The sequence below is a fragment of the Petaurus breviceps genome, unplaced genomic scaffold (genome assembly GCF_028583685.1).
Source record: "Petaurus breviceps papuanus isolate PSGF00001 unplaced genomic scaffold, PetGlider_PUasm1.0 90895, whole genome shotgun sequence".
Classification (NCBI taxonomy): Eukaryota; Metazoa; Chordata; class Mammalia; order Diprotodontia; family Petauridae; genus Petaurus; species Petaurus breviceps.
In genome coordinates, this window is record NW_027187372.1 from 15,970,526 (window position 1) to 15,998,392 (window position 27,867).

The 27,867-nt window shown below is 36.9% G+C and overlaps 1 protein-coding gene across 1 annotated transcript in view; it reads left to right on the forward strand.

Annotated features, from left to right (window-relative positions):
• The window catches only part of CDC73 (cell division cycle 73), a 162,276-nt gene that overhangs the window by 107,076 nt on the left and 27,333 nt on the right, over positions 1-27,867 (forward strand). The window contains exons 11-12 of the mRNA XM_069074465.1: positions 15,395-15,452; positions 23,191-23,226. Of these exons, the coding sequence (XP_068930566.1) occupies positions 15,395-15,452; positions 23,191-23,226 (94 nt within the window). The remainder of the gene's footprint in view (positions 1-15,394; positions 15,453-23,190; positions 23,227-27,867) is intronic.

Consider the following 27,867-nt stretch of genomic DNA (forward strand, 5'->3'; position numbering starts at 1 on the left):
CGACACTGGAGCCTGTGCTCTTACTCACTGAGCCACCTGGCCCGCCCCTAAGCAATTAGGGTTAAGTAACTTGCTCAAGGTTACACGGCCAGGTGTTTCTGGGTGGGTGCTAAGTGTCTGAGCCCGGGATTTGATCTCCAAGTCTTCTCAACACTGGAGCCGGTGCTCTTACTCGCTGTGCTACCTGGCCGCCCCTTTGGCGAGGTTTTCATGCCTGATATGCATTTGTTTAAAGTTACAATGCACAATGAGAAATATGTATATTACTTTTTATTCCCATTCCCAGAGATCATATGTCTAGAATTATATTCTGGTCCTTAGTTTCTTTCTTATTCACTTTTTTTGTTTCTCTAGGTTTAAAAGAAATACTTTGACATTTCCCACTATCAGTAGTTTTATTATCAATTTCCCTGTGTAAGTCATTTAGCTATTCTTTTAAATATTTTGGTACTATGCCATATGTTACATGGTTCATTGAAATTAAATCAATGTCTGTGTATCTTGCTATTTGTGGTACATCTGTCAGATCTGCCTCTAGGTGTCTTTTAGCCCTGTCTACTTGTTGGTTATCACTACTACCATAATGGACAGGTAGGTGGCATAAAGGATAGAATGCTGGGCCTGGAGTCAGGAAGACCTGAGTTCAAATTTGATCTCAGACACCAAGTAGCTGTGTGACCCTGGGCAAGTCACATAATCTAGTTTGCCCCATTTTCCTCATCTGTGAAGTATGTTGGATAGAGAAATGGCAAATCACTTGAGTATATTTAAATGACTGAACAACTGTCATCAATATAAACCCAATTGAATAGGAGAGAGAATAAGACAATGAATGATCTATATGGTGGGCATAATAGAGAAATGAGTTTGTATTCTCACCTTAGAGTAGTATAGAAAAGTTGATGCTTTTCATTTCCTTGACCTAATTAAGTAATTAATCAACAAGCCTTTATTATATGCCAGGCAGTAGATTCTAAACACTGCTCATCTAATGAACTAGCTTTCTTTATAAACAAAATGATGAGTTTAGAGTGGTCTGTTAAATGAAAATTTTCATCCAAGTGCCAGGAAATGGTAAAAGCCTTCATGGAAGAGGGCCTTTGATCTGTGAACTTTGATCTTTGAACTTGTGAGTAAAATGGCAATACACAGCAGAGGCAGATATTGGACTGTGGGTGGCAGAGAGAAGATTCAAGGCAGAAGAAATAGACTGAGTAAAGCCACAGAAGTGTGTAGTCTACATGGTATGTGAAAGGGAGGGACTAGGGAAATAATTCTAGAAAGGCACATCAGGGCAAGCCTTGAATGGCATGCTATTTTACTAGGTAGGTACTGGGAACCATTGAAAAGTTTTGAGTAGTACTTACTGTACAACACATAGATGATGCTTGATAAATGCTTTGCTGTTTGATGAGAAGACTGATTTGGTAGCTGTATGTAGGATGAATTGGAGGCAAGAGAGACTAGAGTAAGACAGTCACTAGTTGAGAGGTTATTACAGTATATGATATGTGAAATAGGGAGTTGAAAGTGGGACAGGGAAAAAAGGCATAGATTTCAGATACTGTAAAGGATTGTCTTCGGCTGGGGGAGAGGGAAGTGTTTTGGATTTTTTTTTCCTGTTTTTATGAAGTACTTCAATTCTCTAATGCATACTTGCCCCAGCAGTAGCTCCTGGTAGCTTAGAGAATGTGCTGTTCTCAGAGTATAACTTATGATTCAGTGACACAAAGGGAAAGCTTCAGTGAGCATGCCAAAATTTTATGAACGTGTTTACTGAGGCAGTAGAAACAGAATGTCTTCCCTTTCTGTTTTGTCCCCATCACTTTACTTACTCTTTAAATTTCTTTGTTTTGGAATCTCTCTCTCTCTCTCTCTCTCTCTCTCTCTCTCTCTCTCTCTCTCTCTCTCTCTCTCTCTCTCTCTCTCTCTCTCTCGTCTGTCTATCTCTCTGTCTATCTCTCTGTGTCTCTCTCTCTCTCCCTCTCTCTCCCCCTCTCCCTCTCTCCCTCCTCTCTTTTGTCTTTTCATTTTAAGGGAGTCAGCCATTGTTGAAACACTAAGTAAACTTTTTCCATTTTAATTTCTAGGCATGAAAAGCTTTTGTAAGATTGCCTGAAGGATAAAGTTGGGATAGTGCATGTCATCAGTTAGTCAACCATTCATCTTGAAGAATTTAACTTTGTTTTTTAATTCAACAAATAATTTAAGTATTTATATTCATCAAGTTATCTAAGCTACAAAGATGAAATAAGGACCACCTTCAGTGTGTTTCTAGTCTAGAGAGAAAGGGATAAGACATACACAAATAATTACGTATTAATTACAGTATGATAAACATATGGAAGTTTTAAATTGGAGTGGTTTGATAACTTAGAAGAGAGAAAAATTGCTAATATCCAGTGCTCAGGGTGGGGATAAAGGAAAACTTCTTGGAAGATGTGGTCCCCCAGCCTAATCAGTAAAAGAACATTTGAATTTCAAAGAGCCCATTGCTGGCAATGGAAACAAGGTGGCTAAAGGCCTAGAGGCAGAAGAAGACAGGGAAATTGGAAGACTTCAAATGGTGTTGCAGTCCTGGATGATTAGAACATAAACTGTTAGATTTTCTTACTCTGATTTCAGGTATTTTCAGTGCCTCACATGTAGTAACCACCTAATAAATACTTATTGAATGAATTAATATTTGATTTATGACATTCAGATTAATGAGACATTATTTGATTAGTGAACTTAGTAGTATAGTACTATTATAGAATTAAATTGTCAAGAATTCTAAAAAAGTAATACATTAGAGGAAGTATTTGAAGAGAATATCAGAAGAATTGCAAAATAGAAAGGTGAATCACTTACTAAAAGGAGCTTTGAAATTTTTATGGACATTATTTTCCAAAAGTGCTCATACAATTAATATATATCATAACTGCCTAAATATGTAATATATAGTTTCTTTGTTTTAAAGTTGGCATTATTTTTGTTCCTTTTAAATAAAGGATTTTAAACTCAGGTTTGAAATTACCATCATAATTAACTTTAGTGTTATATCAGTTAATCAGTAAGCATTTATTAGGTTCAGACTATGTCTTAGTAGAACACTCTGTCTACTTGTTATCTCTTATCTTTGCCACTTTCCCATTTTCTTTTTTTGTCTTGAATCTCCCTGATGATATTTTTTACTCGTTCTTCAAAGTTACTCATTGTTTATATGGTACAGTGAGCTCAGCCCTACCTTGTGCCTCTTCATTGCCCTCTATGTGAAATTTATTTTTATGATTTTATTCATAGTTTTTTTTATCAAAGACTGACATATTCCATGTCTCATTGCCATATGGCAACACCAGTACAATGTTGACTTTAAAAAGATGAGCCTTTATTTTGGGGAGGAACTTGATGTCATTAAAGTAGCTTTATAAGTTTTCAGTGGTATTCCATCCTACTACCCTTTTCCTATTCAAATGTAGGCCCGATTGGTTGTCCAGCTGTATTGTCAATCAGCAAACATTTATTAAGTGCCCACAGTGGTCCAGGCATTGTTCTTGGCTCTGGGGATACAGCTATCAAAAACAATCCTAATTTTCTTTTGGGGGAGGGGAGTTGCTTTTCTTGTAGTTATTTATTTATTTTTTAGTTTACATCATTCATTTCCACAAGATTTTGAGTTACAAATTTTCTCCCCATTTTTCCCCTACCCACCACCCCAAAACAGCAACCCCACTGAATATCCCCTCCCTCAATCTGCTCTCTCCTGTATCTTCCCCCATTCCCCTTCTGACTTTCCAGTAGGGCATGGTGGATCTCTATGCCCCTGTGCCTGTATATCTTATTCCCCAGTTACATGTAAAATAATAATAATAATAATAATAATATATATATATATATTTTTAAACATTCGATTTTAAACTTTTGAATTCCACATTCTTTTCCTACCTCCCTCGTCACCCACCCTTACTGGGAAGATAAGCAATTCAATATAGGTTGTATATGTGTAGCTATGCAAAACATTTCCATAGTGTATATATTGTGAAAGACTGACTATATTTCCCTCCATTCCGTCCCCCAGCCTGTCCTCCCTTCCATCATCCCCTCTCTCTCATCCCCTTCCCCCTTACTCTCCTGTAGGGTGAGATACCCTATTTAGTGTTTATGTCATTCCCTCCCTAAGCCAAATTCATTGAGAATAAGATAGACTTATTTGCCTTCCTGTTCTTCCCCTTTATTGGAACCGTTTTCTCTTACCTCTTCTATATGAGATAATTTACCCCATTCTATCTGTCCCCATCTCCTCTCATTATATTCCTCGCTCACCTCTTAATTTCACCTTTTAAGTATCATCCCTTCCTATTCAGCTGGTGCTGTGCCCTCTGTCTACATATGTACACATACTCACATATGTATTCATATACCCTCCTATATAAACATATATATGTATGTATACATATATATACACACATACACACATGTCTATTCCCTTCAACTATTCTCATACTGAGAAAAAGTTTCATCAGTTATAATTATCATTTTTCCATGAAGGAATGTCAATAGTTCAGCTTTGATAAGTTCCTTATGATTTCTTTTCCCTGTTTACCTTCTCATGCTTCTCTTGCTTTTTGTATCTGAATGTCAAATTTTCTATTCAACTCTGGTTTTTTTTCAGCAAGAATGCTTGAAAGTCCTCTATTCCACTGAATGACCATATTTTCCCCTGAAACATGATACTCAGTTTTGCTGGGTAGGTGATTCTTGGTTTTAATCCCAGCTCCTCTGACCTCCAGAATATCATATTCCAAGCCCTTCGATCCCTCAGTGTAGAAGCTGCCAGATCCTGTGTTATCCTGATGGTGTTTCCACAATATTCAAATTGTTTCTTCCTGGCTGCTTGTAATATTTTCTCCTTGATCTGGGAACTCTGGAACCTGGCTATAATATTCCTAGGAGTTTTCTTTTTGGGATCTTTTTCAGGAGGTGATAGGTGGATTCTTTCAATTTCTATTTTGCCCTCTGGTTCTAAAACATCAGGGCAGTTTTCCTTGAGAATTTCTTGGAGGATGATTTCTAGGTTCTTTTTTTTTGATCGTAGCTTTCAGGTAGTCCAATAATTTTTAAATTATCTCTCCTGGATCTGTTTTCCAGGTCAGTGGTTTTTTCAATGAGGTATTTCACATTGCCTTCTATTTTTTCATTTTTGGGATCTGTTTAATAGTATCTTGATTTCTCATAAAATCACTAGCCTTCAGTTGCTCCAGTCTAATTCTGAAGGAATGATTCTCTTCAGTGAGTTTTTGAGATTCTTTTACCATCTGGCAAATTCGGCTTTTTAAGGCATTCCTCCTCATTGGCTTTTTGAGCCTCTTTTGCCATTTGAGTTATTCTATTTTTTAAGATGCTATTTTCTTCAGTCAGGTTGTTGATGCTCATTTTATAATTTTCTTGCATCATTCTCATTTCTCTTCCCAATTTTTCCTCCACTTCTCTTATTTGGTTTTCAAAATCCTTCTTAAGCTCCTCTATGGCCTGTAAGCAGCTTATTCTTTTCTTGGAAGCTTCTGGTGCAGGAGTTCTGACTTTGTTGTCTTCCTCCAGTTCCATGCCCCAATCCTTTTTGTCCCCAAAAAAGGAATACAGAGTCGGACTGCTGTGCTTCCCTTGCTTCCCTCGTTTGCTCATGTTGCCACCCAATTTCCTGACTTTTGAGCTTTTTGCCACAGTCAAACTCTGCTACCAGAAAGGGGAGTTTTATCCCAAATGCTGGGGTTTTCACAGCTGTTGGAGCTATTAGTTGGGTGCCTCTCTCTGAAGCCTCCACACACTCTGGCAAACTGGTCATGCATCCCAGGATCTCAACCCTAGATAACAATCCAGATCCAAGCAGGCTAAAGCAGGAGTGATTACCCCTCAGAATGGTCATTTGGTCCCCCTACAATCTGCAGACCAGGAGCTCTGAAGCAGCCACATGGCGATGGCTGACAGCACCTCAGTGGCTTCTGCCTCCAGGGGGTAAAGGCCTGACCACACTCCCGAACTCCTGGTTCTCAAATTCCATACTGTACTGACCTCTCACTTTGTCCTTAGCATCCATGAGTTGATAATTCTGGAAACCGCCACAGCTGCTGGTTATCTGAAGTCCCTCTAGCCAGCGGCTGGTTGTGACTGCCCTCATCTGAGGCTAAAACATCTGGTGAGCTGGCCTCAGCTCCCAACATGCTGTGCTGGCCACTTCCTGCCAACTTTCCAGGCTGTCCTCAGCAGGATTTAGCTTCTCTGTGTCGTTTTGTGGGTTCTGTAGCTCCAGAGTTTGTTCAGAGTCACCTTTTACATGGATTGGAGGAGTTGGAAGCGGGAGCCCCGCAGAAGTCCTGTTTCTGCTCTGCCATCTTAACTCTGCCAACAATCCTAATTTTCAAGAATTTTATATTGTCACAAAGAGGAGTATCTGCCGTGTGTGAGGAATAGAGAGAAGGCTAATTTGCTTGGATCATAGACACAGAGGGAGAGTAATACCCAGTAGTTTGGGAAAGTTGTGAAGGATTTTAAAAACTAAACAGAGCAGTCTGTATTTTATGCTACTGAATTTGATTGATTAGAAGAATGACTTCATCAGATCTTTGCTTTAGGAAAAATACTTTGACAACAGGATTCAGTGGACTGTAAGAAACTTGAGGCAAGGATACCAGTTTGAAGACCTTTGCAACAGTCTTGGTGAAAGGTAATGAGGAATTGAAATAAGAATGAATAGAGAAACAACTAGGTCCTTTAGATTGTGTATCCAGATCTATCTGGTCAGGATACATTCTTCATTCCCTTGGTTATTCCTTTGTATGGAGGTCTAGCCAACCTCTTGAGTAGTTTAAGATTTCTTCCAAGAGACTCTGAAGTATTAGGACATGATGAAATCAGCACATGATGTCATTCAGAAAGTTTCCTTCCAAATTCAAACAAGAGCCATCTTTTCCCTAAAGCTTTTTCTGAGTCCCCTCAGTTAAGAGTGTCTTACCCCTCAAAATTACTATGCACTTTTTTTATAATCTGCAATTCCTTAAAAAAGCATCATCTATGATTAAATAACAGACTAATGTTTCGTGTTTCTCTATACTGCACAACAGGAGATAAACAATATATTTGAAATATATGTCCTTTTTTATGAATAACAATGGTAAAATAGTTTTTAGGAACAAAAATAGATGAAGTTTAACAAAAATTAATGCCGTTAAAGACCATTAAAACCTTCAACACAAAAAGAATATTGATGGAAAGAAGATATTATCATTCTGTCCTTAGAAAATGAATTGACAGAAAATGACAAAAGTAAAGAACTAGAAGTAAATATTGAAGGGTGTATAAGAAAGCTCTTATAATTTTTGAAAATATTCTTTCATAAGGAATAAAATTCTCATCTAAGCTTAAATGTTAAAGTTAGTAAAATTTTAATACTTTGATCTCTGGTGTTTACTGTCGCTATGATGGTTTTGAGGTTTAACCCTCTAGAATTGTTAAAATTTGCTTTCAGATTAATGTATTTGTGTACCATACTAGACTTTATGTGCGTGCCTTGAAAGTACAAAATTTACTGAAAAATCAATTTTTAGGGCTAGAAAAAGATAATATCAAAATTCATCTGAAAGAACAAAAAGTCCAGAATATCAAGGGAATTAATGAAAAGAAAGGCTAGGGAAGGTGGCCTAGCCATACCATATCTTAAATTATATTATATAACAGCAATCATCAAAGCTACTTGCTACTGACTAAGAAATAAAGGGGTAGATCAGTGGAATAGGTTAGGTACACAAGACACAGTAGTCAATGACTATAGCCATCAACTGTTTGATAAACCCAAAGACCCTAGCTTCTGGGATAAGAATTCACTGTTAGACAACAACTGCTGGGAAAATTGGAAAATAATATGGCAGAAACTGGGTATAGACCAGCATCTGACACTGTATATCAGAATAAAGTCCAAATGGGTACACAATCTAGGTATAAAGACTGATACTATAAACAAATTAGAGGAGTAAGGAATAGTTTATCTGTCATATTTATGGAGAATGGAGGAATTTATGACCAGGGAAGAGGTAGAGAACATGAAATGTGAAATGGATAATTGTGATTACATTAAATTGAAAAGTTTTTGCACAAAGCCAATGCAAATTAGGATATCAGGAGGGAAGCAAAAAACTGGGAAAGAGTTTTTACACACAGTATCTCTGATAAAGGCCTCATTTTTAAAATATATAGAGAATTGAGTCAAATTTACAAGAATACAAGTTATTCCCCAGTTGATCAATGGTCAATGATTATGAACAGGCAGTTTTTAGAGGAAGATATGATAGTTATCTATAGTCATATGAAAAAAATGCTCTAAATCACTATTGATTAGAGAGATGCAAATCAGAACAACTTTGAGGTACCACATCACACCTATCAGATTGGCTAACATAGGAAAACAGGAAAATGATAAATGTTGGGGAGGATATGGGAATGTTGGAACACTAATTCATTGTTGGTGGATCTGTGAGCTGATCAAACCATTTGGAAACCAAACAATTTGGAACTATGCCCAAAGGGCTATAAAAATGTGTATACCCTTTGACCCAGCAATACCTCTTCTGGGGCTGTATCCCAAAGAGATCATAAAAGGACACACATGTACAAAAATATTTCTAGTAGCTCTTTTTGTGATGGTCAAGAACTGGAAATCAAAGGGATGCCCATCAATTGGGGAATGGCTAATAAACAAGTTATAGTATATGAATGTAATGGAATACTATTGTGATGTAAGAAATGATGAACAGGCAGATTTCAGAGAAACCTGGATAGACGTTTATGAACTGATGCTGAGTATGGGGAGCAGAACCAGGAGAACATTGTACAGAGTAACAGCCACAGTGTGTGAGGACAGATTTTGATAGACTTGGCTTTCCTCAGCAATTCAAGGACCTAAAACAATTCCAAAACACATGATGGAAAATACCAGCCAGAGAAAAAACTATGGAGTTGGAATGCAGAACAAAGCAGACTTTTTTTTTGGTTTTGTTTTGTTTTTTTCCCCCTTTCTCATGATTTTTCTCATTCATTGTAATTCTTCTATACAACATGACTAATGGGAAAATGTGTTTAATAGTAATGTATGTGTATAGCCCGTATCAGATTGCAAGTAGTCTTGGGGAGGGATGGGGAGAAAATCGAAAACTTATGGAAGTGAATGTTGGAAACTAAAAATAAATAATTAAATAAATTGAGAAATGAAAAAAAAAAAAGTGCAAAATTGTTTCCCATGATACCTGGAAGTAGGTAGTAAAGACAAAGGATTTTCTTTTGTTTCTAAATCTCCCTCCCTTTGGAATACCAATCCAATATAATCTAACTGCTATATAAGGAAACTAAATATTTTTAGAAGAAACAGAACAGTGAATATTATTTTCGACTATGCTTTTTATTTCAATTTTAGCATAGTTTGCTAAAGTTGAATATTCTTCAGATACTAGTAACGTAATGGAAAATCTAATTTTATTGTGCTAGAGTAAAAATAATGTAGACTGCTGTGACTGACCTATTGTATGTCCAATAAACCAATAAACAATAAACCAAACCTTAAGACAGTTGGTATTGAGCAATTACAACTCCTTACTTTGTTATTCCCAAGTGATTAAGAGCTTGATATTAAGTTTGTGAATTATGTGTTCACTAAATATAACCTTCACAGTGTGAGCAACATGCTTATTCTAGAAAGAGCAATACTCATTGTGAAGCCAGGAAGATTTTGTTTCACATTCCTAGTGAATGGATACCTCCCTAATGGAGACTCTGCTGGCTCAGACAAATTTAAGCATTTTTATTCTGTTCCCAATTCGAATTTCCTTCCTTGCTCTCCATTGGTTAGATGCAACCCTCCTGAATCTCCCACTTCATGTTCTCTTACTTTGATATATTCCTTCTCAAACAGCTCCTTAAATATACTGACAAGCTTCTGACCTGCTAGGTCACATCTCTGATTAGAACCGGTCACCTTTGACTTGTATTCTAGTATCACTCAAAGCTGGGAGGAGTTTTAATCCTGTGGAAATAGAATTCCTTCTTTTGTTTCCCACAATAGTAAAGTAGGAAAACTAGACTTAACAGACTTATTTTTTTATTATTAAAATATGTAAACTTTTAAAGGCAGATATTTTTTCAAATTGCATAGTTTTAATATTCATATTCTATTTAGTAACCTTAACTTTAGCTAGCACAGTATCTACATATGAATTAGGTATGGTGTTCTGGTTTTTTTTGTTTTGTTTTTCTAGCCAAAACATACTGATTCAGTGGAGTTTAAACTACATGATATATAATTTTTTTTTTAAAGCAATCAGTGTTAAGTAACTTGCTCAAGGTTACACAGCCAGGTGTTTCTGGGTGGGTGCTAAGTGTCTGAGCCCAGATTCAATCCCCAGGTCATCCTGACACTGGAGCCGGTGCTCTTACTCGCTGTGCTACCTGGCTGCCCCACATGTCAATATTATTAATGTAAGTTTTATATTTTATTTTCTGAAAACTAAATCACCTGTTTCTCTGGTAAAATAGCATATTATTTACTTTTTCTGGGATATGTGGTATAATCTTGTTGTTGTTTTTTTTTTCCAAAAAGTCATTGAGGATTTAAATACTTGATATTTTGTGCCCTGCTCTGTCTTTTGCCAATTTATTGTTGTGAATCTAGCATTTTTCTCTTTTTATTTTAATTCAAGGTATTTTTTCCCCCTTTTTGCTTTAGAAAACTGCCTGAAGTCTTGGCAGAAATTATGAGGTTTCTTTCTGACTTTTAGTGAAGAAAGCAGGTTTTCCTCTCCAGTTAACACATCTTGTCAGCTCTTTTGGGTTTTGTTTTTGTTGGGTGCTTTTTTTTTTTTTTGCTTATGCCTTTCTTCTCCCAGCTAGATAATATTTTTCACATAATGTTTCCTAAATATTTTTAAAAACTTAACATTGAATCATAATTATCAATTTTCTATTATCAAATATTACTAATTCTGGGCCTGTATCAATTATATGTCTGTGATCTTGGGGCCAGTTGTTTAACCTTTATTTTCTCTAAAATAAAAATAATCTCTAAGTTTTCATTCAAAACCTAAGATTTTATGATTCTCCACAAGAGGCGCTTAATAGTTTTTAGTTTAATTTTTATTATGGTGATTATAACTTATATGCAAATGGCTCTTTAAAATTTATATAATTCTTTTCTCATAACTTCACTGTGATGTAGGTAGTATGATTATTATTTTCCTCCATTAAGTATGTGTGCTTATAGAAGATAAACAACATTACTTAAGAGAACAACTCTAAAGCTTTTTTAAGGACTTTTTTTTTCTATTGTCTTAGAACAAAAATTCTATTTATTTGTTCATTTGGTCATTCATTTATTTATTTACTTTTAGTTTACAACACTCAGTTCCACAATCCATTGAGTTCCAACCTCCCCCCCTCCCCCAGCATCTTATTTTCTCTAATACTTTACTATCAGTGTTTAAGTTACCTATTGCTCTGTCACTCTAGGTATGTAATCATTTAACCTCCCTGAGTCTTTGCTTTTTCATATGTAAAATAGGAACAATAATACTGTATTATTTACTTCACAGGGTTGTAAAACTCAAATAATATGGTATATATAAAGCAGTTTGCATACTTCAGTGTGCTATATACAGATAAACTATTAAAATTTATGTTTTTGTTTTTTAAAGTCTTGGTCTACCTCTCTGCCTTATTAAAAAGTATCACTTATTTTATCACTTTGTTCTTTATTGTAGGATCCCTCTTATTTTCATAACTGCCAGCATTTCCAATTATGGGATCCATTCAACTAGCCAGAAATTTATTTTTTTCCTGTCATATTCTTAGATCTTCACCACAAAAAGGTTCAAAAAGTTGTGGGAGATACATGGTCAGACATTTTGGCTAATTTATTCACTGCTATCTCTCTGCCAAGCATGCATTGAATAGAATATTATAATCACTTATCAATAATGAGAGAAATATTAATTTTTAGACAAAATGACAGAACACAACTAGAGCCAGTTTCTAATATGGAGCTGTTAGGGGTGGCACTGGACATTGCCTTTAGACTCAACCCCAGGACTAAAAATATGCCCAATTTGCCTTTTCTTTCATTAACCACCACTCTTCCAAATTAAAAAACAAAACAAAACTAAGGACTTTGTTTTATCTTATTTTTTTTTTTTTATTAAGCAATCAGGGTTAAGTAACTTGCTCAAGGTTACACAGCCAGTTATTTCTGGGTGTGGTGCTGAGTGTCTGAGCCCGGGATTCGATCTCCAGGTCATCCCAACACTGGAGCTGGTGCTCTTACTCGCTGAGCCACCTGGCCGCCCCTAAGCAATTGGGGTTAAGTAACTTGCTCAAGGTTACACAGCCAGGTGTTTCTGGGTGGGTGCTAAGTGTCTGAGCCTGGGATTCGATCTCCAGGTCGTTCTGACACTGAAGCCGGTGCTCTTACTCGCTGTGCTACCTGGCCGCCCCTTGTTTTTATCTTTTTTGTATGGATTTCTTTTTTCTTCTGACTCCTCTGTCTCCTATCAGAATAAGTTTAATACTGGTGCAATTTTTCAGGCTAATTGGTTCTTACTTGATGTAAGGGCATGAGATGAAAAGTTGAAATTATAAGAGCAAAGCATTTAGAGCTAGAAATTAAAGAGTTCGGCCCCCTAATTTTTAGATGAAGAAATTGAGTATCCAAGAGATTATAGTGCCTGCCTTTAGGTACACAGCACAGTAGCCAAAAATTCAAGCTTAGCACCATCTGATTTCAAATCAAATGTTGTGTTGCACTATTCTCCCCTCCCACCTGCCCAGTTGTTTCAAAAGGAATTTCCCTTATTAAATGAATCTTCTGTTTTTATATTTAGTCCATGAGGGAATCACTCCTCTCCCCCCCACCCCCACCCCAAAGAAATGATCCAAAAGTATAATATAAGAAGAACTTAAGTGATCTGGTCCATCACCCTGATTTTGCAGTTTAGGAAACTGGGCCCAAAGAAATTAAGTGACTTGCCCCAAGTCACTGGGGTTTAAGGACTCCACATCCAGTGTGCTGTGCTTTGGGGGGGGAAGGGAAGGTGCTGCTGGAATGACTATGGTAAACCTATATTCTTACAGAATTTTAAGAGTTTAATCTATCCCTTCTTCAAGAGTGAAATATATTTTTAGTACTCATTTTTGTTATCACTTAAAACAGATGTCAAGTGACAGACAGCATGTTGTACCAAATGATGGCAATATATCATGGAAATCGCTTACTTTTTAAATAGGATACATAATTTTGTACAGTAAACTGAACAAATATTATTTTGGAATTATTCATTATAATTCTAATACTCTAGAATAATTTTATTAGGATTTTGGATACAGTGGTGCTGAAATATTGATTTAAAGTCTAATGGAAATGTTTATAGTAGTCTTGACTTGTACATGTATGATTAAAACTCACTGAATACAAATTTTGAATTTGTGATAATCAAGCATAGTTGGGTGAAAGTTTATATTTGCAGTCTCTCAAGAAATAGTTTCCTTAACAGAATAATTGTACAGATAAAATTATTTGGGGTATATTTGTGCTATTTGATGTAAGAGACCATTTTTTTAAAAGTACTTCAAGCATTTTAGAAGCCTCCGTTGATATACTTTTAAAAAAAGTTTGGCCTTTCTAACTGACTTTAAACTTTAAATCAAATTCATTTATATCATTAGAATAGTAATCTGGTAGTGACATTACTCTGAAATAGCTAAATTTGTTTTTAAAAAATATTTTCTATGTGTCTTAAGGAGTAGAAGAGGTCTTGGGAATTGTTGTGGAAGTGGCATGGTTAAGAAGTTAGTGTAGTTCTACTTGAACACCACTTAGTAATGTCATAAGGGTACCATAGCTCATAACTCATATAAGCCTTAATGTCTAAATGTTTTCCAGTTTTCCTGTTTTGTTTTTGTTGTGAATTGCAAGGAGAAATTATCTTGACTAAATATAGAATATGTTGGACTTCTTGGCTGCCCATAAATCATGATTTCAGTCCCATGGTATGCATTCCATTGAAGGTGAAGTATAATTCACCACCTTGGAGCATATAGCAAATCTTATATCTTAGTCATTTTCCATAAACATTTAAGAAGTATTTGATTAATTACATGTTTGATTTTTAAGTTTATATTTTTATATACACATTTATACATACATACATATGCCACTGGAGACCTATGGCATGTATAAGTGAGGCATAATTCTTATTTTTGACTTGTACATAAGAAGTAGCGTGGCATTAAAATCAAGGAAATGTTGTGATTAGAAAAGAAAATAGGCTAAATGATTATTTAGCCAAAGTATCTTCAATGATGCAGTGGTATATAGGAAATGTTAAAAGACTTAAAATACCTGTTGAACTGGACTTCATGATACAATAGTTACAGTACTGGATTAAGTTAAGAAAAAATTAGGTCCATATCTCATTTTTAGAACTTAATAACTTTGTGGATCATAGACGTGATACTTTACCTCTCTAAGCCTCGGTTTCCTCATCTGTAAAATAAAAAGAATACTACCTATAGTACCTTCTTCATAGGACCATTATAGAAATCAAATTAGATAATCATTAGATCATAGATTGAGAATAGAAAGGAAAGGAATTTTAGTTGACTTTCAGCCAACCCTGAGGAAATAAGGAAATAAATGAGGCAGCTGAGCTCCAGAAAGCATTGCATCCATGGAGAAACCCTGTGAAAAGTTTTAATTAAGAAAAGGTATGTCTTATTCAAGGAATAGCAAGGATGCCACTGTGTCACTGGATCAAGGTGACCTGAAGTAGGTCACAGGTGTTAATGCTATGATTAACCTGGTAAATTCCTGAATTTACAACAAATTCCAACAATGACCTGGGTCTGATTTTGGAAGACTAGCATGGTGGATGATTATTTCCCCAGAAGCTGTTGCTGGAAATGGAACCAACAGACACTTGGTCATGTATTGCTCTTAAATGAACTTCTGAACCAAATTACTGCCATGTTGCTTGTTCTTGCTTCTTATGATAATGTAAACCTTATTGGAGGCTCCCGAGTAGGCCCTGCCAGGAATTAGGCAAGGGCAGACACAATCTCTTGTGACTTGGCTTAGGGGAAGGGGACACTGTGCCACCAAACTCATTTATAGAAGGATGGATACTCCACACCAGCAGCAAAAATGAGAATTCTTTGGCTTTCTCTAGATCTCTTTTCATTTCCAACCCAAATGTTTCTGGCATCAAGAGATGCTTTAATTATTAAAGATGGATGTTTTAGTCCTTAGGGATTTTCATTCATTTAAATGTTTTTTATGTTGGGATATTTTGGAATCTTGACTTTTTTGTTGTTGTTTATTTTAAAGGAAGGTGCATCTGCTCGTAAGACTCAAACTCCAGCTGCACAGCCAGTACCAAGACCAGGTAAAATTATTTTAAAATTGTGCCATATTTTAAAACTAACATAGCAGTGGAAATTATGTTGAATCACTTTAAAAAGTTAAAAAATGAGTATGTTGAAATTGTGTGCTAATGCACTTTATTCTTGAAATTTGTTCTTAAGGTCACTTAACATGGAGGTCACTATACATGGAGAGATCTTAGAATTGTATCCGCTCCTCATGTGTTTCATAGAGGCAATAACACCTTTAAAAAAGATGTATATTAGAGTCTTTATATTCGTCTTGCTATATAAATCTCCCAAGCAAACAGTTATTTTATAATTTTTTTAAAAGGTAATTTATTTTCTTAATTTATCTTTCTATTCATTTATTTATTTATTTTCGGGGGGAGGGCAGTTGGGGTTAAGTGACTTGCCCAAGGTCACATGGCTAGTTTTTGTGTTAAGTGTCTGAGGCCAGACTTGAACCCAGATCCTCCAGACTCTGGGGCTGGTGCTCTATTCGCTGCACCACCTAGCCGCCCTATTTTCTTAGTTTAATGCTTTGGTTAATGTTATCACAGGTTAAACATAACTTTAAGCTTTCTTGATTTGATCCTTCAAAAAAAAGTCTTGCAGAGTGATATGAGAGCACACTTAGATTGCATACCAAAAGGTTTGTGGAATGACTTTTTTCCCCCCCCGCTTTTTGGAGGGGGAAGGCAGGATAGTTGGGGTTAAGTGACTTGCCCAAGGCCACATAGCCAGTAAGTGTTAAGTGTCTGAGGCCGAATTTGAACTCAGTTCTCCTGACTCCAGGGTTGGTGTGCTTTTCACTGTGCCACCTAGCCACCCCTGTGGAATGACCTTTTAAATAAAATTGACCAGACATAAATTTTTGAGAAACTATTCTTCATTTTTGAGGACCAATAAAAGGTATTTAGGCAGAAATCTTTCTTATGTAGCTTTAAGTCCTATTTTCATAGTGTTTTAAGTACTTTCTAAATCATGTTTTTATTTTTTAAAAAATTCCACTAGAATTTAAAAACTCTAATATGTGATTTTTGTCTCCTACTTTAAGTAAGATCTCCCTTTAGATCATATGCTATGGGAAAGATCATTGTTTCTGGATATTTTGCAAAGGTAATCCTTTGATGTTCTACTCCTTCAAAAATACTTTTTATCCCACTAGTGCCTGCCAAATATTGAATATTTAAGATGTATTTAGATAACAATACTATGTTCAAATTCCCTTGCAATTTTTGTATAATTTTTAATGTAGGAATGTTATGCTTCCTATTCTGCTCATCTCATCAAGGTTTTTGAGAATAGGAATGCACATGACACAAAAATATAAAAGTAGTAGAAATGGTTATTCAAAAATTCATATTTAAACTTTCGTGAATGTGCCTATGCCACTAGGTTTATAGTATGACTGAGTTTACTATGACTGAGCATCTTGAAAAGATCATACAGGATTAAATTTAGAGTCAATCGTTCCCTTTAATCAGGTTTAGTAAACGTTTAATTTCTTTTAGCATCTGCATAAAATACTTGAATTTCAGGCTAACCTAATTCAAGACCTCTTTTAGGGAATTTTAAAATTGCTAGCCCAGTAAATCCAAGCATCTTTCTGGCTTGAATCTATCAAAAGTGCACTGGGCACTAAAATTATTTGTATTTATGTTTTGACTGCTTTGACCATTTACTTTCTTTCCTATAAATTGTCATCTCTATCCCCACTTTCTTAGCATTCATTTTTGCTAGTTTCATTTTTTTCTCATTCATTTGTTCTTTTATCCTTTTCAATCTCTTATGTTCAATTTTTCTTTCACCTTCCATTTCTTAAATGTTACTCTTTGTGTTCTTTTCATTTTGGCTTATCCTTTATTTCCTTTGATTTCTCTGTTCTCATTGCAGTTTATCTTTTCCATTCTTATCTTTTCCAGCTTTTTTCCTTTTTATTATTGTTGATTTACTCTACTTTGTCTTTATTTTATACAGTCATTTCCCCCTGCTCTGTACCTACCCCTAGGATTCTCTAGCCTGGTTTGTCACATATGATTTAATACCCTCAGGTCCTAAATATTAACAACATTCTGCTGTTTAGTGGATTTGTTTCTTAATCATCCGTTGAAATTTCCCTTTTCCCTTGCACCCTTACAATATTGGTGTTATTTGCACATGCTTGATCACTTTCTACCTCTGCTAGATTTCTGCTTTTTTCCTTATTCTTTAGCCCTTCTGCTACTAGTGTCTTGTTAATTCTGCTTTTATAAATAACTCAGGGGGCAGCTAGGTGGCTGTATCAGCAATGCCATATTCACAATGCCTATAGAGATTACAAATATGCTGATATAATTATCCATTAGAAAATACGTCATGTTTGCCATATGAGGAAATAAACTAGAAAATTTATTAAGATACCAAAAGACTGAGTCCCAAAACCAGAAAGTGAAAGCCATCAGAGTAGTTATGACATTGGCACAGGTAGATAAAGTAGAAAGCACCCACATTTTCAAGCCTTTAAAACAGAACAGGCTACCTCAGGCAAAGGTCCTCCTCTCCCCACTCACAGCAACCACCCAGCGTCCTGGAAGAGCGCTCCCAGCAGCTCCGGCCCCTGGCAGTCCTCAGCAGGAGTCCTTAGCAGAAAGTCCTTAGCAGTTCTAACTCAAAAAGGGCTTCGCGCTGCCACTGCCTCTGCTGCTGCCGCCGTCACCACCACCGCCAGCCACCGAAGGAACGCTAGCTTGGCTTCCGCTTCCTCTTGCTCCGCCCCTTCCTGCTACGTCAGCAAGTCCAACGGGGCATGGAAGATCTTTAAATCCCATAACCCTTACAGTGGCCCAGTGAATAGAGCACCAGCCCTGGAGTCAGGAGGACCTGAGTTCAAATGTGGCCCCAGACACTTGACACACTTAATAGCTGATGTGACTTTGGGCAAGTCACTTAACCCTAATTGCCCTCCAAAAAGTAAATAAATAAACAAGTGAACGGATAAATAAATAAATAACTCAGTTTATACTTTCCCTGGTAAGAAGACAGAAGCATTCCAGGAATTTTGAATTCAGAGTGAGTTTCCTATAGAAATAGTTATAAATGGCACTTAGATTCTAAAGCATTATTTAGGGTGATGTTATGAATTAAATAGACTTTGTGTACTCTCCTGAGAACTCAGTTACCATTTGTAAAACTGTCTTATAAGAAGTATATTATGTGTTCTATCAATTATCTAAAAACAAATGTTTTTGAAACATAGCACACATAAATTGGGGATTACTTATATTGGTAATACATCTAGTCCTACTAACTTTGTATGAAGTATATAAATATATGTGTGACTCCCAGTTATATATTATCTTGGGACACCATTAAACCCATAAGGTATCAGTGTTGAATAGCCTTTTTTTTTTTTTAAAGTAATTTGTCCCTCAAGTATGTGTTCATGTGCTTCACTTTGTGTAAATGTTGATCTACTGATGCTGACGACTAAGATTATTGAGATGAGATGATTAGTATCTGAAGTTGAACTCTCATTTTCTTTTTCTTTTCACATTAATTCATTACTTTTCTAGTATTTACTTACTGAAAAAGCTTGTAGTTGAGTATTTTTCCTATACAAAATAATAGGCTAGGGATAGGGGATAAGAATTTGACTGATGATTTAATTGGTGTAGGGTGATCCTACCAGTTCGGGCCAAAACTTTTTTTTGCAGCGTAGAGTCAGTTTTAGAGAGTTGTCAGGAGCACCGAGAGGTTAAATGATTTGCCCAGGGTCATATACCACTGTTTGTCAGATGCTAGAGTTATACCGTCAAGTCTTGAGCAGCAAAACCAATGAACACCAACCATTGTGTCTGTCAGTATATACAAAATTTCCCACCCATAGAGCCCCTACCTCTGTAAAGAAGGGAACTAGGTGAATCTTCCTGACTTTTCTCCAGGTCCAGACTTGGTCACTACAATTACAGTAGTGTCCAGTCTCTTTTTCTAGAAAAGCCACCTAGCTTTATGGTGAGTGAGGGAAAACTGGTGGAAATTCCTTAGAAATTCTATGTTTGCCATACATCAAGGACATTTTAAAATTTTATCAATTGATTGTGAGACTCTTGTTGAAATGTGTCCGTCAATCTAACCTTTTTGAGAGAGCTTTGAACCCAGTTCTGTCATCTAATATATTAGCAATCCTTGCTACCTTCATATCCAAAACTTGATAAGCATATGTCATCTTCGTATTTTCAACCCACTGAAAACCTTGTGGAGAAAAAGAAAGGCTAAACATTGAGTTGTAATGTGTTAAACTATGGAGATCTTCCTCTAGATTGGTACAAGTTGGCCTCAACCCATTAATTACTATTCCGTTTGAGTCCAGTTATTCAACCAGTTGAAAATCCATCTTACTGAACTGGCGCATTGAAGTACTTATTATCTAACTGAGGCCATTTTCCTCCTTACTTAGAACCTAAATTTGCCTTTCTTAAGTTCTGTTCTCTAGAGCTAGGCAAAAGCAAATCTAATGTCTCTTTACTGTGGTTTTATACAAGAAGAGAATGTCTCCCTTTCATATACTCCATTCCTCATCTAACAGAGATAAAAATATAGCTTGCTTCAGAGCCTGGAAAACCTAGGTTCAAGTCTTGACTCTGATATTGTTTGTGACCCCAAGTGGGTCATTTAACCTCTCATTACCCTAGGCAACTCTCTAATATTAGAGAGGTTGGTGCCATGAGGCACCAGTAAAGGGTATTTTCTCATCTGGAGTTCCATATACCAGTGAAATAATAGATTCAGCCCCCATCTCAGACCTTCTTTTTTGAATCCATGCTATGTGATAAGTACTTTGCTAGTCACTGTGAGAGGACTTAAAGAGCCTCTCTTCCTATAAGGCCCTACACAGGCATTTACCATCTCTTTCATAAACCTTTTATGTCCCCTACCTCTTGTAAAGGGACTTGGCTTTACTCTAATTTCTCATAGCACTTTACTGCATCATCACTTTCTACTTTGTATTATACTGTGTGCATATCATTCTTTCTCCACAGTCCTCTCATCTTCCCCATCTACCCCTAAGCAACAAGAACTATCAATTTCTTATTTGCATCTCTAGCACCTAGTATGTTAATATACAGAATAAGTGCTTAATAAATAATTGTGGAATACAGAGAGGTTTAAAATGTGAATTTATAATATAGTTGAGTGAATTATACATGTGCACAAATTATACATTTATGTTGTATAAAGACATCTACAGTAAGTGAATGAAAACACATTTAATAAGAACTTACTGTGTACAAAGCTCTGTACTAAGCTCTGGGATACAAAAAGAAAAGTAGAGGCAATCCTTGCTCTTAAAGAGTTCACATTCTGATCAGGTGAACACAACATATGTAGGTTTCAACTTTTGTTTTTTGTTTTTTTGTTTTTGCTTTTTGGAGTGGGGGGGCAGGGAGCCTGGGCAATTGGGGTTAAGTGGCTTGCCGAAGGTCACACGGCTAGTAAGTGTTATGTGTATGAGGCCAGATTTAAACTCAGGTCCTCCTGACTCCAGGGTCGGTGCTCTATTCACTGCGCCACCTAGCCACCCCTAGGTTTCTACTCTTAAGGAAGATGTTAAGGTCTTTATTGAGGCATTAACAAAGTTGATGATAATATAGCTTTTTAAAGGTTATTTCCACTGATAAAAACTATATCCATTTATACTGTTGAACTATTTCACAGTTCCTGTGACTTCAGAAAACTTTCTTTTCTGGGCATTTAGTAATCGTGGTTACAGTGGAACAAATAATAAACCCTATACAAGTTTAGAAGACAGAATGATCATTTATTGTATCATTTGAGCTGGCCCTTGAAAAATACATTGAGTAGGTATAATGGGATGAGATGAAATTGAGAAGCAGTCATATAACAAACATTTGTTGAGCATTTAACATGCATCCCCTGCGTCCTGGGCTGTCTCCAGTTGTCTTGACTTTTGTCTCTTGCCACTGGACTTCAAGGGCTTAGGAAGACAGAGTGAGGCTGATGACTTTGTACAGCTCTGCCTCACTTAAATCCAATTTCCTCGAAAGTCAAGACACGTGATGTTGTCATTAGTCCTCTTTGAAAATCAAGAATGAACAAAACTAAGTCATGTGCCAGGCATTGTGCTAACCTCTGAAGATGCAGGGAAAGGCCATATACCACCAGTGCCCTTAGGGAACTTACAGTCTACTAGGGAAAAGACAACATGTGAAAAAAACAACCCCACAACCCTGTATCTAAGATTGTGCCATAGGGTAGATGGAAGGTAATTTCATAGGAAAGGCACTAGGAGCAGGGGGCAAGGAGGGAGCAACAAGAAAGACCACTGACTTTTGATTCAGAGGCCTTGAATTCAGTAATTTCTAATTTCACTACATTTGAGTTTCCTCATCTACCAGATGAGAAGGTTGGACTAGACAGTATCTAAGATTCCTTTCAATTTTAAATCTGTGATACTATGAGTATGATTTTGAACGGTAACATTCTAGAAGTTGGGTGTGTTACATGAATAAAACAGTTGGAGTAGAACACAGGAAGTAATAATAGTAAGTTAAATTTATATGGCACTACATAAAACACGTTTACATTTGTTTTCTCATTTGATTATTATTGAAAGCCCCGTGGAGTAGTATAAATTGTCATTTCTTTTACAAAGGAGGAAACAGAATAAAAAATTAAGTGATGACCCATGTTCACTCTATGGTAGAGTTAGGATTCAGATGTGTTTTCTGCCTCCCAGTGTAACATACTTTTTCAGTAGGTTGAAGCCAGGTATATAGAGTCATGTCAGAAAAATATGAGCTTTATTCAGGAGGCATTAATTGGTGAACTAGTGACAGAATCTGAGTAGGGACATAATAAGATCAGAGTGTGTTCTTGAGTAAAATTAATCTCATGGAAAAAGGCAAAATAGAGAGGGAAAAGAAACTGGAGGCTGTTGAAATAATCAGGGCATGAGGTAATGAAGACCTGAACTAGGTGGGGGCTAATGAACTTAAGAAAGGATGGCTTCAATTTTCCATTAATAGTGGATAGTTGGTATGGGTAAAGGAAGCTTACAGGTAATGTATATATATTTTTTTCTCTTGACCAGTAATTTAAAACTGCTTAAACGGAATCTTTTTCCTTGATTACTAACAAATAACAAAATTGCCTAGTCAGCTATTCTTAAGACTGATCACCTAGCCACTATATTTAAGCATGCATTTCTTTTCTCCCTTTCATGTATTCTTCCTTGAAAGCTATATCATATGGAGTTTAGGATATCAAACATCTTTTATCTATATTTGTTTTTTTAAATTTCCCATTTTATTTTGATGGGTTGAATGAAGTACATCTTATTGTATACGCCATATTAAAAACATTAGCTAAATAATCGCTTATAAACTTAATTCTTTTTTCTGTTGCTGGTCTTCCTACATGTGAAAGGGGCCAAAATCTAAATATCTCTTTCAAAACTAATAATGTTGTGAAGATTTTCATTATGGATAAATTTTCAACAGAAAATCACATAAAATCATGCTAGGTTTTAATAACTTTTGACAAGAGGCTCTACCTGGTACTTTGAGATTCTGATATGTTTGTAGAGCAGAGAAATAATCATTTGTTAACCCTTGAAGTTGGGCTTACGTTGATTCCACTAGAACATTATTATACTAGTCTAATTTTTGTAATTTTTCAGTTTTAGATCATCTTAATTTTTAAAAGTAATTCAGTTTTTGTAATATTCCAAATTCTGTAATTTTTTTAATGTTACAGTTTCCCAAGCAAGACCACCTCCAAACCAGAAAAAAGGTAAGTGCCTATGTAGTTCTAATTTTTTTTCAACAAATAAATGTGAACACTACATATAAATGGATTTTCATCCAAGAAAGAAAATTTATTTGATTAAATGATCATCTCAATTATTTTAAAACATTTAAAAATTCATTTTTAAAAGTTAAGTAACAAATCACAACAACTCTTAGGTACCACACCTCACTGGTCAGATTGGCTAAGATGACAGAACAGAAAAATGATAAATATTGGAGAGGATGTGGAAAAATTAGAACACTACTGCATTGTTGGTGGAGTTGTGAACTGATCTAACCATTCTGGAGAGCAATCTGGAACTATGCCCAAAGGGCTATAAATAAATGCATGCCCTTTGACCCAGCAATACCACATCTGGGGGTGTATCCCAAAGAGATCATAGAGTGGACCCATATGTACAAAAATATTTATAACAGGTCTTTTTGTGGTGGCAAAGAATTGGAAATCAAGGGGATGCCCATCAGTTGGGATATGGCTGAACAAGTTGTGGTATATGAATGTAATGGAATACTATTGTGCTATAAGAAATGAGGAGCAGACGGATTTCATAATAACCTGGAGACACGTATATAAACCGATGTTGAGTGAGGACAGGAGAAATATGTACACAATTACAGACACAATGTATATGTGACAACTAACTTTGATAGACTGGACTCCTCTCAGCAATGTAAGGTTATAAGACAACTCCAAAAGACTCATGATGGAAAGAGATATCCACATCCAGAGAAAGATTTATGGAGTCTGAATGCGAAGCAAACTACCTGCTCTCTTTGTTTTTCTTGTTTTGTTTTGTTTCCTCTTTCCCACTGTTCATTCCATTGTTATAATCTTTTACAACCTCACTAATGTTTAATGTGAAAATATTTGTAGATCCTATATTTGATTGCACACCGCCATGGCGGGGAGAAAATTTGTAACTCAAGGGATTATGCAACTGAATGCTGTAAACTAAAAGTAAATAAATAAATTAATTTTAAAATAAAATACATTTTTGAAAAAAAGTTAAGTAAAATTGTACAGTATAGTGAATACAACTAATAGCATGACATTTTCTTATTTATAGTTTGCTACTTCTCTGCTAGAAATAACAAAATATATTCCAAAATCTTCCTCCCAGAAGCAGTATTGGCCAATGCCTTTGATCCATGGTTATCTTTTAATGTTGTATTCTATTACATTTTTATAGTCACTCTGTATATTTATTCTAGTTCCATTTCATTTTCCATCACTTCGTATAAACCTTCTCTGAATTATTCATTCATTTCAGTACAGTAATTCTCTACTGCGTTTATATGCCTCAGTTTGCCAGCTGTTCCCAGCTCTTTGGGCACCTCTTTTGTTTCCAGGTGTTTTTTTGTTTTGTTTACTAAGGGAAGTATGCCTATAGATGTCTTGATATACATGCAGCATTTTCTTCTGTCATTGATATTATTGGGGTATATACCCAGTAGCAGAATGGGTCAGAATATGAGCAATTTTTTGATGTTTCTTGCATAACCACACACTTATTTCAAGAATGGTTGGACTAGAGTTCCCGACGTGCAGTGCGCTGAGTCTGAGGACTGTGAGGAGCGTCCCTGGCGCTTTTCCGGCAGCCCTCGCTCGCAGCGGGGCGAGGAGGAGATTCCAGCGGGACCGGCGTCAGGAGAGGGCTTTTCGCGTCTCCTCAGCCCCTCCACGGGGGACGGGAACTGCTACTAAATTTAGGGTCCATCAAATGGCAGTAGGTATCTTGATTCATGCATGTCATGTTACACCATAGTAGTCAACAGTGATCTGGTATGCTGCCCTGCAATGTAAGATTACTGACTCAGCTTGTGGGTAACAGTGTTATCCACAACAACACCCCTTCAGAACCTGGGGTACCTTATTTTTAGTAACTTCATTGATGGCAGATCTTCAGCTTTTTGACAACAGTCAGAAGTCTTTCAGAACCAGGTTTGGTGATTAAGAATATGGAAATGTTTTACATGGTAACATTTATGAACTATATGAAACTGCCTGGATATGGGGGGCGGAGCCAAGATGGCAGAGTAGAAGCATGAACCTCCCGCAGCTCCGGCTTCCACCCTCCCCAATCCATGTAAAAAGGGGGACTCTAAACAAACTTTGGAGCTGCAGAACCCACAAAATGACACAGAGAAGCTAACCTCCCGCTGAGAATAGCCCGGCAGGCCGGCAGGAATCGGCCAGCGCAACGCTCAGGGAGCCGAGCCCAGCCCCACGCCGCCGAGGCTTCGCCAGCCAGAGGGACTCCAGATCAGCAGCAGCTGTGGCCGTTTCCAGATTTATCAATACATAGATGCGAAGGACAAGTTCTAATAAGGAATAATAGCGGGCAACGGCGCAGCGGCCTGTGCGGGAAGGCGTGGCGGACGCAGGCCTGGAAGGGGCCTGATCAACTCGGAGGGCAAGTCTTCCCACCAACCACAAGGTCCACTACCAGGCGTATCACCAAAGGGCTGGGACTGGAAAGCGCAAGGTAAGAAGCAAATACAGGGGCCCCTATACTGGACAGCAAACACTCCTGGGGCTACCACTTCATAGCCCAGAAATCTTAAAAAAAAAAAAAAAAGCCCCTTTCAGGACCTCCAAAGACAAGGATGGCAGAATGAACCCCACTTGCTCCAAACCCCCCCTCTGACTAGTAACTCTTGCCCCAGGGCAAAACCCTCTACAGTAAAGGCTTGGGATCCTAGAGGAAGGGCGTGGCTAGGACACTGCCTCAAAATGGGTAGAAAGCAGACTACAAAGACAAAGACTCTAGAGTCCTACTATCCTCAGAGGGAGGAACCAACCTCAGAGGGAGACACTGTGGACTCCACACCCACAGCTGAGACTTCAACAGGGAATGGATCCCAAGCACAGAAGGCTCTCCTAGATGAGATCAAAAGGAACTTTGAAAGCAAAATGAGAGAGATAGAAGACAAAATGAATAATTCTCTCAAAATGAAAATAGCAGAATTCGAAAAACATTATAATGAGGAAAACATCTCTCTAAAAAGAAAAGTGTATGATATGGAAAAGGAGCTTCAAAAATTAACCAAGGAAAATGATTTGCTAAAAACCAGAATTGAACAAACGGAAACAACTCTATGAAGAACCAAGAATTAGCCAAGCAAAACAACAAAAATGAAAAATTAGAAAAGAGGTAAAATACCTCAAAGAAAAAATAACTGACCTGGAAAACAGATCCAGGAGAGATAATCTGAGAATCATAGGCCTACCAGAAAATTATGATGAAAAAATGAGCCTGGACAACATTCTCCAAGAGCTCATTAAGGAAAACTGCCCTGAGATACTAGAACCTGAGGGGAAAATAGAAATCGACAGAATCCACCGGACACCTGCTGTAAGAGATCCCAAACTGAAAAATCCTCGAAATGTTGTGGCCAAACTCCAGAACTACCAGATAAAAGAGAAAATACTTCAAGCGGCCAGAAAGAAACAATTCAAATATCGAGGGTCCACAGTGAGGATTGCACAGGATTTGTCAGCCTCCACACTGAAAGATCGGAGGCAGTGGAATACAATTTTCAGGAAGGCAAAACAGCTCGGATTACAACCAAGGATCACATACCCAGCGAGACTGAGCATATTCTTCCAGGCAAAGAGATGGCCATTCAATGATATAACAGAGTTCCAGACCTTCTTGATAAAAAAGCCAGAACTCAATGGAAAATTCAACCTCCAATTACGAGAAACAACAGTGACTTAGAAAGGTAAACAAGGAGAACACACATCATTTTAGAGGGAAAGAGGGGAGGGAGAGGAGCTTCGCATGAGATCTGTTCCTGTCATTCTTGATGCGAAGAAAAAAGAGCATACCTCATTAAGTATAACAATATCCTACAGGCAGTAGGAGGGGGAAAGGGTTACAAAAGGGGGGTGGGAGTGATTTGTAGGGGGGGAAGTAGTAAGGGGAAAAGGGGAGGAAAAGGGAGGGGGGCCGAAAAGGGAACACTGAGGGAGGCGGTGGTCAAAAGGAAAACTATTAAGGGGGGGAAGGGAGAAGGGAGGGAAAATACGAACATTAACAGGGGCAGGAATAGGATGAGGGGAAAGAAACAGATAACAATCATAACTGTAAATGTGAAGGGAATGAACTCTCCTATAAAACGGAAACGGATAGCAGAATGGATTAGAAATCATAATCCTACAATATGCTGTTTACAAGAAACACATTTGAAACAGAGGGATACACACAAGGTAAAGGTAAAAGGTTGGAGTAAAATATATCATGCCTCAGCTAAAGTAAAAAAAGCAGGGGTAGCAATCCTTATCTCAGATAAAGCAAATGTAAAAATTGATCTAATTAAAAGAGATAAGGAAGGAAACTATATCCTGTTAAAAGGCACCATTGAGAATGAAGCAATATCACTACTTAACATATATGCACCAAGTGGTGTAGCATCCAAATTCCTAGAGGTGAAGGTAAAGGAATTAGAGGAAGAAATAGATAGCAAAACTATACTAGTGGGAGACCTTAATCTCCCCCTATCTGAACTTGATAAATCCAACCTCAAAATAAACAAGAAAGAAGTTAAGGAGGTGAACAGGATTTTAGAGAGGATAGGTATGATAGATCTCTGGAGAAAACTGAATGGGGATAAAAAGGAA